Raw genomic sequence first — 12,556 nt, 5'->3', positions numbered from 1 at the left:
CTACATCTACAACATTTGGGATGGCAAATTTTCTAACAAAATTTACATTCAAAGAAGCAAGAATAAAGCTTGTAACAATTACAACATTCAAATCACAAACTATGAACTACAAAACCCAAAAGGATTCACCAACTACTAGACTTAGGCTCTTGATACCACTTGAAGGATAATTTGTGAAAAAACATGTTCATTTAAGCAACATCAATAGCATGCAATTAACAATTAAAGGCGGAATCATGCTTGTATGCACTTAAAACAAAACATTTACCCATGAAATTCAAAGCCTAGTAGATAGGTGAATCAAGACTCAACTCAAAACAAAGTGAGTTGAGAAATCAATACCTTTGTAGATTCCTCTTTGCATAAGCAAAGGCTAATCACCCAAAGAGAGGGCCTTCATTCCTTGCATCTTGGATCCATGGATTTGGATGGATGAAAAGGTTTCTCCAAGTTCCCAAAATTGAGAACCTCTAAGTCTCCACACCAAGGTATATTGTAGAAGAAATGAGTGACCTAGAGGAAGTAAGATTGCTAGCTATTCCCCTCTAGACTGGCCAAAATTTTAGAGAGAAAGGAGAGCTTGTGTTCTCATCCTTTCCCCCAAAATTAACCCTTAGTAAATTTTAGGCTATAAAGTCCTTTATATAGTCCCTTCAAATAAGTGACCTAATGGACCAAAAGCCCTATTCTTTTACACATGGCTAGCCTATAGGTTTATTGGGCTTTCAAGCCCTTTGTTTTATTCAAGTTGTCATACAACTTGAGTTAATGGGCTTGACATTCAAATCCCATTGGGCCTTGAGGCCCAATACTAACCCGAGGTCTTTAACGAACTTATTCGTTTGATTAATTAACATATTAATTAATCCTAGCCTTAGATAAATAATTAAACCATTTAATTATTCTTACTCATCTCCGTTGAATCTTCAATCTCTACCTTACACGGTGTACGATCCATTAGGTTCCTTTTAGCGAGGCAGTGGGCGATTCAAACTCTTTCAAATCGATTATGAATTGAAACTTACTTTCAATTCTCCCGTTAGTGATAATACACTTTTAGGGCTTCCACAAACCATGAGTGACACCTAGCAGCATATCATGGTTACCCAAGCTAATCAGAAGAGGTGGAGAACTTATTCAGTTTAGGATTACAAATGCAATACGGTCTTTCTCTAATACAATACTCTTGACCACATTGTTTGGTTTGATAGTTTATTCATGTCTACTATCCAATGTGAATCTTGTACTTATATGATTACCTTGAATGTGATCTGGAACGCATTCCAACATCTCATTCATACTCTGGCCAGAGATTCTAAATCATATCATAGAGTATTCTCCCTCAAACAGTTTGAAGGTTAGAGATCCCTTGTTGCGCATTCACTTGCCTCCATGGCTAAGTGGCTTAACCCCAACGATACCGTGGACACCCTGATAGAGTGACTTTGACATAATCAAAGATTAAGGACCTAACCACAAGACAACTGTGATGCCTCAGGTCAAAAGACTAATTTGCATTATCCCAACCATGAGTTCTCATGTGACATGAATATGAGAACTCTTCGTTGATCGTGTTCAGTGAACTCATTCTCTATTGAGCACCTACGTACTTGTCTTGATGTCACACACACCAATGACTCGAGACTAGTCACTCTCCCTGAGAGAAGACATAGCACGTACTGATCTTAACGGACTGTCAATGCCCAATTGACAATCCTATGATCAGGAACGTTTAGGATGTGTCAACGAAAGAATGGTCTCATGAATCTAACTTCTTTAGATCGCATTCTTCCAATCACATATTCCTTGGACTTATCGTTTAAGCATATAACATTTATATTAGACGGCTCAAACAATAATCTTTGCCTTTTACATTTAAACTACATTAGTTTGAAATGAACTACATTAGTTTGAAATGTCCGTAAAGTATCATCATATGATTGGTTTTAGGGCACATTTCCAACATAGAAGTCACCAGTATCCGAGTTCTAATGAGGTGAGGCATATACAAAATTGGAAATCAATTTGTTTCGTACACAAAGATTTAACCTACTGTGCACATACTAATAATTTCAACTTAAATTTAAAACAAAATTTAAAAACCCTAATTCTAAACCCAATTCAAGTATGGCAGAAACAAAACTTAAAACTAATATACTATACATAAACTAATCAATTCAGATAGGATATAGACCCAACAATTATAACTTATAAGAAGAAACTAGCATAAAGGAGTAGTTGGAGGCAAAATCATAGCCTATGAGTGTATGCGTTCGTCTGTATGTACGTGCTCTGTGTGTGTGGGTGTGTATGTACTGTCTGTGTGTGTGTCCATGTATATATGCTAATTTTGGGGGTGTGTGTGTTGATGTATGCTAATTTCCCATGTACTTTGTGTGTGTGTGTGTATATGTGTGTTCATGTATGCAAGTTGTGTGTGTGTACTGTCTGTGTATGTACTAATCAACATAATTACTTAATAGTTTCACAGGTAGTAATGAGAAAAGGGACCATATAAAGTGATTCTTAGTCCCTTTAAACATCCACATTACATATAGAAATCATATGACTATTGGATATAAATTGACATATCAGCAAATCAATGCCATGATCCTCTTCGACAGAAGAGCAAGACAAAGGAGAAATGGTCAACAAAAGATTAAGAACAGTAAGGGAGAAGAGCAGCTTAGGAGAAGTCATTAAGGCATCCATTTAGTTATTAGTATTTACTTAATTAGCACGTAAGGATGGTGATCATGTACTTACATTATAAGTATGCCCCAAGTGCAATGTGAACACTTAGCAAAATTGTTTAGGATACAAAATTACACGTCAATAATTCAAGTTTACATTCATACAAACCTACGTAGAGGTTTCTGTAGAGCGCGTACAATGCATACATCAAAAAAGAAAAACAAGAAATGCCATCCAACTCTGTCTCCCCTTGTTTCTCAAATATATCCAAATTTAGCCAAGAAAGCATACATGGGAACTGAGATTGAAGCACAACCTAAACCGGCAACCTTTTAATTACATTGAGAAAAAGAAGGGAGATGGTTGAACCTTCGAAAAAACAACTTGATGATTCAAAATATTCCACAAATCAACAAAGGTCGAGGATCCCATCATAGACAGATTGTTTTGAGTGTCGCTTAATTTTTTAACTGTAGAAAATTTTCAATTCCAAATAAACTTCAACATGACGGAAATCCAAAAAAAAATGCAAAACTCCCAAATTAGCAATACTGCAAGATAGATACTTTATTGAAACTAATCGTAACCGTAGGACAAAACATTGGCTCTTAAACCTCATCTTGTTTACAATCATTTACAAATGTGCAACAATTTAATAGGAAAAATTCCAAAATCCAACAGCAAAGTAGCAAAAACCCCACTTGGTAAACCAAGGAACAAAGCTAAAGATTCTAGTAAGTTGATTTAGTTCCATTATTTCTCAACACACTGAATCACTTTGCATGGTAATAAGAAAAATTCAATCAAAAGCGAGACAGGACCTTAATTCTAACCCTTTACTTGAAATTATAAAACCCCTAATTTAAGAACCCTTATCTAACTCCCAGTGAAGCATCCTAAATCTAAACCCTAATTTAAGAAAACCTAATCTAACCTCGCTGCCCAAAATCATTCCCCTAATTTAAGACACTTATGCGACAAATACATATATTTCGTCGTGCAAATATACTTTGTGTGACGAAATATATGTATTCCTAGCGCAATATTCCCGCGTAAATTTAAAATAACTGTTAAATCGTGATTTTTTTGTTTATAACCGTATAAAAGTTTTGTCCCGTTACTTGATCTCTGAATGTTTTTATTTTTTTTTGCGATTTTTGACGTATGCGATCTCAAACCATATGCAAACAAGTTTGATGGTTGGATTGTTGAAATTAGTATCATAGAATGCGTATCCCATCAAAAAGATAGATTTACTAACATTTATAGGTTATTTATACTTTCATTAAGTATAACATAAGATTTTGTGGTATCCATTAGTGTAAATAGTTTAAATTGAAGATCGAATTCATTCATTGTATTCATATAGGGTCAAGGAGTGTAGCTGTAAAAAATCATCAAAATCGGAGTTAAAATAACCGTTAAATCATAATTTTTCATTTATAATTGTAAAAAAGTTTTGTCCTATTACTTAATCTTTGAATCTTTCTTTTTTGCGATTTTTGGTGTATGCGATCTCGAATCATATACAAACAAGTTTGATGGTTGGATCGTTGAAATTAATTTCGTCGAATGCGTATCCCATCAAGTTCAATGGCATGTATATATATATATATATATTTATTAAGTAGATTTAAATTTATTTATTTTGTACATATAACACTTAAGAAGTTGAATGGTATGTATATTTAAGCCGATCCAATGGTCACCAATTTATTAAATTAAATATATATATATATATATTATAATTATTATAGTTTTTAGGGGTATAAAATTGTTAAATTAATATATATAATTATTATAGTTTTTTTAGGGTTATAGAATTATTAAATTAATATTTTTCTTGTCATGTCGGGTTATCGGGTCGTGTCAGGAATTGCGAGGCCTAGCTTGTGACCAAAAATTGTTATGCATCACGAAATTATGTTTTAAAATGGTTTTTTTAAATTTTTTTATATTTTGTTTACAATTTATTATAAAATAAAAACATACCAAATTTATTTACAAAGTAATTGATATATAAAATGGGAATCATTCATACCATTTTTTCCATCACTCTATATAATGCATTAACCATTTCATGTGTTCTACAAAAAAAGTTACAAATAAATTGCCTTAATCTTCATCCGAACTATAATAACAAGGTTTGATTCATTGTTTATGCTCTGGTCCTTGGAAACCTATGAGAAGTCAAAATTCAAAATAATTTACATACACGTTGCAAGTAAATATTCCATATATGGCAAGACGTGAAATATACTCGGTTCATCGATAAACTGAATCATGAAAGAACCAATAGTTTTTAATCTACTGGTTTTTAAAAATTTTTTTTTCAATGTCAGAAAGCTCTCACGTCCAAATTATAAATAATATCATAAAGTTTAAAAGAATTGAGCTGATTTTCATTCTTTTTAGACTTCTTTATTTCTGGTTGTCGAATTAAATAAATCAAATGAAAACAACGAACATGATTACATGTGCATATAACAAAAAAAGGGTGTGTGTCATTTTATACTTTTATACTTACTACTTTTGATTTTATTTTAGGAATAGAAAGCCATTTTATGAGATTTGGTCCCAAATTTTCACCAAGGTTCCAATCACTATGAATCATACAATGGCACCTATTATCCAACAAACGACTTATGCTTTACGGGAAATAACATTGATACAACAACGATGACAAAGTGAAAATATTTCAAAATCAATCCAAACTATTCATGCGATGACCTAGATCTTAGTATTCCGGTCGTATGTAAGTTTATCCGACCTGTAACCATATAGACTAATGTTATCACAGACTGCACATAAAGATACTTCCAAGATTCAGATTTCGGAAGCTCCATCAATCAACTTGTTGCTGCAGTCCCAAAGCTTCTTGGCCAAGTTTTCATCACCGGCATCTTTGCTGGGTTCCGTCTCATTGCAGTCGGCATAGTATTTTCCGGTCACACCTTTCAACTTTGGGTGCAGAGCTACATACGATGTTGTGGCTGCTCCCTGAAAAAAAACAATAACATAACAAGCCAGGTAATAACATTTTAATCCCTCTGCTAAAACAAAGAGATTAAATTAATTAATCACCTGAGGTACATTCTTCCACATGCAGAAGGTGAACATCTTAAAAGCCTCTGCAAAAGAAATACGATCAAATTATGTAAGTAAAACAGTAACACGTCTTATAACTTAAGTAGATTAATTTGATACACTGCGGTCTATATCACTTAGTATGTCGAACATGCAAGATAATCGTTCTTGTATTATGTAGGAATTGGATAGAGTGTAACATTAACATACTCATCAAAAGAGGATTATGTCTCATGAGAGGTGTCATGATCAATCCGGGGTGGACAGAGTTGACTGTAATGCTCACACCTTCTTCCTGCACAAACACGGCAAACAGGATACCATTTAAGAGCAGAAACTTGACTTGCCTTCTATTTGTGATTGATTGACATCACAAATTACATGTCGCATCTTTGGAGAGAGTTCTTGACTTTCGAGGGCACAAAGGAAAATTCCACTTAAGGAAGGACAGTGATTGATGGATCAAAAAAAAAAAGGGACAATAATTGACTTTAAAAGTCTCCCCACTACTAATGCTTTTTCTTAGAAAAGGAGAATTAACATTCGAACTCTCAAGATTTCTTCCTATAAAATCAAAGATAATACTTAGGACTTTACATGTGAAGAATTATTTTTTTAACAAACAACATAATGTTATCTCTTATCGAACAAATTTTATATACCGAAACATTTATTCTTTTTATCATCACTTAAAAATCATTCTTACAAATAAAATATTTATAAAAATAATTTTTAAATAATGATAAATAAAATGAATGATTGAAATTACGAAGTTTGTGCAGTGAGAATGAGAAAGACAAGCCACGTCCTATATTGAATACCGAATTACCACTCGACCTAATTATCATTGGGTCCGTACGAAAACATTGGTGACTTTTAATACACAGGGACAGATCGTTGGCAAAGACAACCTACTCGTTTTAGTTATGAATCTCCCAGCCCCACTACACGTGTCTCCACAGTGTATATTGTGAGTCCTATGGAGCACAAGTTGCCGACTTCTGTGCCCGAATGAAGTGTCAAGCATTCATCTAGAAGTAAAAAGAACTATCCTTTTACTACAGTGAGTAGAGTGAACAATAAATAATAGAAAATTAGATTGTTGTCGTTATATAAAATGCTTTATCATAATATGCTTACGAGCTTAATCAAAAGAATCGATATCCACGGTGATAAGCCATCTTATTACAGGATCAAAAGAGGGTAATGCACGCAATATAGGTAAAAGAATAACCTGCAATCGACGAGAGAGCTCATTGGCATGCAGTAAGTTTGCTAATTTGGATTGCCCGTATGCATTTATCGTGGAGTAACTGAAGGACACAAGAAATGGAGTTACAGAATAGTGAGCTAGAGCTAGCTGTTTATAAATAATCAAAACATGGAAAAAGATGTCATTACTTACCTATCTGGATCATTGATTTTGTCGAATCGAATCCCGCCTTTATAAGTGCCTGCATGAGCAAGCGATGATAGATTCACAATTCTGCCTTCCACACCAGTAGTTTTAGCAGTAGTCTTCATTTTCTCAAGGAGAAGGTTCGTTAACAGAAAATGACCTGTAAAATAGGTAATTGGAATTAACTAGATTTCAATAAGTGGAATAACGTTACAGTTTAAAGAAAAACAATTCAACCCAGTACTTTAGTCTTTAGTAGAACACACGACACCAAAACAATTACAACAGAAAGAGATAGTAGTAGAAAATTACCAAGATGATTGGTTGCAAAGTGCATCTCTATTCCATCTTCTGAAAGCTGGAAGGGGCAGAACATAACACCAGCATTGTTTCTGCAACATATACAAAACCAATACATATAATTTTATAAAACTGAAGAAACTGAAAAATGTTAAAGGGATAGAATTTATCACATTAAGAGGTTGAGAGGGAGATCGAGAGCGTTGAAGCTGTTGACAAATGATCTAACAGACTTGATAGAGCTGAGGTTAAGTTTCAGAACATCGATTCGAGCTGTATGATTGTCTTTAAGAATAAGCTGTTTAGCTTCACTTGCAGCCTCAAGGTTTCTGGCGGCGATGATGACATGAGCTCCGCGGAGTGCCAACACCCTTGCAGTCTCTAACCCAATCCCACTAGCCCCTCCTGCAGTTTACAATGACAGAAACAGCAAAGTTTGTCATTAATACAAGAAAGAAGCATCTTAGTAAGTGTTAAATTAATCATTCCGGAATTCCATAATTATTGCATGTATTACAGAAATGTAAATTCCAATTGTAATTTATATAGAATTCATAATTTAGGTAACCCTAGATATTATAATATTTTGCACAAATCAATACAAGAGTCATATTTTTACAAGGTTCTAAAAAACGCTAGGCGCTAGTTGAGTGGTGGGCTGGCGCCTAGCACCTAGGCGGATTTAGGTAAATTTCTTGTATATCTTGTAAATAAGTGTATACTGACACTTACAAAAAATTATACTTATATGAAATCTCTGAATAAAATAGTAAAAGAATAAAAAAATGCGTATCTAACAACTCGAAAAAATCAATAGCACTTAATGCTATGATAGGCTGACAATCTATGTTTTTTTAATGATAAAAAAATTAATAGCACTTAATGCTATGGATGGACTGACAACTTTTAACTTGAATGGACAAAAAAAAAAAATTAAATAGTTTAAAAGTGATCACGTGGATGTGGAAGGAAGAGAGAGAAACTAATTTTCTCTCATCTTCTTCCTATTCACAAGAACACAGACCAAAAGCATGAAGTCCAGAAAATCCAGAACACAGCTAATTTGCATTCATCCTTTCTCAAGTTCAAACATAGAAAAAATTGAAATTCTCAGACCGCCTAGGCCACCTAGGCCGCCCAAGGGCCGCTCAGGCCGCCTCGGCGCTCGCCTAATACCTGTCCTGATTTTGCATTTATCCCGATGATTGACCACAGTCCTGCGTCTTGACCGATTTTTAGAACACTAATTTTTACGTATTATCACAGCACTAAGGTTAATTGCCCACTTAAATGTAGTGGTCCAGATATGTAAGTTTTTATTAATTAGTTGCCCAAAATTTACATTCAAAAGCCATACTACCGCTTTTAATTTCATGTTTAATTATGTAAGAAAGAAGAGGTTACACGCCAAACATGTAAGGTGACATGTGTGTATCAAATATAGATTTTATATGTCGACAAACTTAGCTCTGATCCATGAAAGAATTTAAATATTCCACCGAAACTAATTTTATAAATGGAAATTGGAAAGAATAGTCAACCCGTATCAGCTCAAGCAAAAGCTCCGTAACTTTAAAAGTGGGATAATTTTTAAACAGTGCTATGGACACATTTTTTTTTATCTTTTACACATGCTTCTTAATTTCTGACATCTGAATTGAATGAATTAAAGAATATTGAATGATAAAAATTAAAAAGAAGTGTGTGAATAAATTTACCCTTTCCAAATCCTCACAACCATGTCTATAATTGTTCTTGGTAAAACAAGGACGGACAAAAAACATGACAAAACAATTTCTTTACCGACAGAGCTAGATTTATACAAATAAGACTTATTTTTAATGATAAATAATCAATCCAGACGAAACCAAATATATTTGTCTGTCCTCCAGATTGGTACTCTCAAATAGCCCAACAATTAACACCACAAAAGAAGAAAAAGCCGGAAAAAGAGACGAAACGGAAATTCTATGGTGGCCCTAAGACCATCTTCAACCTCTCGGTTAAAATCTAAAACTTTTAGCTTATAAAATTTAGGTTTTAGCTTAGAAATAGTTTTTCTGCTCCAACTTTTTTGGTTTAAATTTTTTAGCCTGAGATTATTAAAGAATAAATTTAGACTAATTTTTCTTTTAAAGTAATTTAAAAAAAAATATGTACACTATCATAATTTAATTTTATGAACATTTTAACCTAAAAATATTTAAATTTTGATAAATATTAAAAAATCACTAAATTTGGATGAATTTTGAGTTAAATAATTTTTTTAATTATTTTAGCTGTTGACTTTAAACTTGGACCGTCGTTAGATTTGATTATATTCGATTTCAGTCATTGGATTCAATAAATCCTGTGAAACATGCCCATGTGGGTGGGACCCTGTTGGTGGTGCCCACACCATTTTCTCAGCTAAATCCTAGAAGGAATTTGGCTTTTGTTTGACTTTTAGCTTTTAGCCCACACATTTAACATGTATTGGGTTGGGTTGGAAGGGGAATAAAACCTAAAAAAATAGCATTTAGCCCTGAGTTGGGTTTGGTCTAAATATTCTATACTAGGTTTAGATCTTGATTATTGTATCTTGGACAAAAAATTTAGAGGTTAAAAAATCATGGGTATAAGATATTCCGGACCATAGAAAATCCCCATAACTGCAAAGAAAAACAAGGTGCAAATAGAACTGACCAGTAACAATGGCGGTAAGGCTGGATGCATCAACTCCTTCAGTAACCTGCTCAGCAGTGGAAGCTGATCCAAACCCACTTGGCCCTCGTTTTCCCGTCACCAATGCAAAGAAACCCATCTTCCAAAAATCTCACAAAACTAACCAACCAACCAACCACAGAACTCCAGAGGCAGAGAAGCTCAGAGTAATGTTTTTCCCTTCTCCTTTTTGTCAAAAGCAAAAGAATATGTGAAGGACAAACTGGGCTATGAAGGACTCTCTTGCTTTTATTTATAGCAATTTGGAACATACAGAATTGAAAACTTCTAGAAGGCAAAGACAAAGATGCAGAGGCAAAGCAAACAAAATTACATGAGATGTTATTACGGTGGGTTGATTGTTGGTAGATAATAATACGCTTATTTATGACAGCGTAACTTCAAACTCAATTATGAAAAAAAGTTGAGGTTTCATTATAAAATTAATTGGTAATATGAAGAATAGTACAACTTCTTATAAACTTATGCAAAATTCCTCCTTCCATTAATGTAGGACTCAATTCTCAATACGCCCCCTCACGTGTGACGAATTTTCAAGTCTAACACGTGGACAATACAACGAAATAACGTGGAGCGTGTGTAGCCGATTGACTTCACACATGAAACAACATGCTCTAATACCATAAAGAAAGTTGAGGTTTCACTATAAAACCAATTGACAATATGGGAAGTAGCCTAACCTCTTATAAGCTTATGCAATGTCTCTCCTCCCATCAATATAGGACTCAATTCTCAACAAATTCGATGAGAGATTTTTCAATGTGACAGGAACACAGGGTGGTACACTACGTGTCACTATACAAAATATGTGTGTTAAAGAGTTAATAACTTAAAAAATAAAATTTCTCATCACTTGTATAAAAACACATGGTGTATTATCCGTATTTCGGACACAATGAAAATTTTCTCCAATTCGAGGCCCTTTTAACTTTTGAACTTTTTACCGTGTTTTGGAGTTTATGATGTTTAATTGTAAAATCTTTGTTTAGAAATATAGTAAAAAAAAGACGAATAAATTAGTATTGAACTCATCATTCATGATATTTAAATCTCAAACTTCAAATTTTATTTAATTTTCCAAAATTAGTAATGTGAAATTCCGTTCCTGGATTTCACTGTTATAATCTACGTATTTGTATTATTGAGATTTTATATTATTTTTCGAGAATTTATATTAGTTTATTTGAAATTAGATTTCAATTAAACTAGGTACGAAGGGTGAAATTTGGAAAATTATTATTTACTCGTTGACCTTTTGAGGTCACAAGTAACATTTTCAAATAGGTCTCGAAGCCACGAGCGCATAAGCGAAAACTGTTTGAGAGTCCAAGTTATGACGGTATAGTTACGGACATTTGAAGTTGTGAAACTTTAGGTTGTGAAAATTATTTAATTTCCACTAAAGGGTAAAAGATCCAAATATATATTTGGGTTAAGGGAACCGGTGAAAAGAACCAATAAGGAGGAGAAAAAAAAAAAAAAAAAAAAAAAAAAGGAGAAAGGGCTGCTACTAACCTGTTTTGGGGTTGAATTGGACTCGTTAACCCACAAACTTGACCCGCTTATATCTCCTTCATTTGAACTCCGTTTTGAGTGATCTTAGTGTCATGGAAAGATCTTGATGAGCCCTACATCCTTGTAGTGTTAGATTTCCCAATTTCTTTCCCATTTTTCCTGTTCGAAGCCACCAACCCACGAGTGTTCCGGCGGCTTTATCCCTTTTTCTGATGGCTCCGGCAAGTTTCACCATCCATGACCACCACCAAAAGACTCCCCTCAATCCCAAGCCCAAGCGGTGTTGGAGGCGTCGGAGTTCGATTGGAAGCCGAATTTGAAGCACACCCACCTTAGGGTTTCGACAGTTCGTGGCCAGTTTGGGGTGTTTTCCGGCCAAATTGGCCTTGGCCGTAGGTATAAAGTTTACTCTACTCATTGAGATCTTCATTCCTGTAAATTTTGGTAATTTTCGGAAATAGTTGGATTTTTCCGGCGAGCTGGGGCGACTGACCGCCACCCGCGGTGGCGCATGCGGCGGCGAGTAGCCTGTGGGCCGATGATGTATTTTTAAGCACTTTTAGATGCCATGAGTTCATGTTTGATATTCGTACGACGTAAATTGATTGTCTGGACTTAGCTTCATTTCGATATGTGAATAGGTCAAAATATAAACCGATGATCCGACCGTTGGATCGTCACCAAACTTTAAGAAATTATAATAAGTAATATTTGAGGATGTTAGGAACTTACGGATCGGTAATCTGACATGCGGATCTTCCCAAATTGGTTTTTTAAGTTTGTAAAGTAAATTGTTGATCGCCACCTAACTTTAGTAATTGGCGGAGATCCGACTGT

The 12,556-nt window shown here is 34.3% G+C and overlaps 1 protein-coding gene across 1 annotated transcript; it reads right to left on the bottom strand.

The window, feature by feature from the left end:
* Nucleotides 1-5,321: 5,321 nt before the first annotated feature.
* LOC103963565 (short-chain dehydrogenase TIC 32 B, chloroplastic) lies at nucleotides 5,322-10,508 on the bottom strand. The gene is made up of 8 exons (XM_009376396.2): nucleotides 10,166-10,508; nucleotides 7,654-7,885; nucleotides 7,493-7,572; nucleotides 7,187-7,340; nucleotides 7,016-7,094; nucleotides 5,992-6,076; nucleotides 5,779-5,825; nucleotides 5,322-5,694 (listed from the first exon to the last, which is right to left on the bottom strand). The coding sequence occupies exons 1-8, from the start codon at nucleotides 10,281-10,283 to the stop codon at nucleotides 5,521-5,523; spliced, it is 969 nt and encodes a 322-aa protein (XP_009374671.2). The 5' UTR covers nucleotides 10,284-10,508; the 3' UTR covers nucleotides 5,322-5,520.
* Between the last annotated feature and the right edge of the window lie 2,048 nt (nucleotides 10,509-12,556).

The sequence above is a fragment of a genome, unplaced genomic scaffold, assembly GCF_019419815.1.
Source record: "Pyrus x bretschneideri cultivar Hongxiangsu unplaced genomic scaffold, Pyrus_bretschneideri_v1 Contig2, whole genome shotgun sequence".
Classification (NCBI taxonomy): domain Eukaryota; kingdom Viridiplantae; phylum Streptophyta; class Magnoliopsida; order Rosales; family Rosaceae; genus Pyrus; species Pyrus x bretschneideri.
This window is presented reverse-complemented; position numbering and strand designations above follow the sequence as displayed.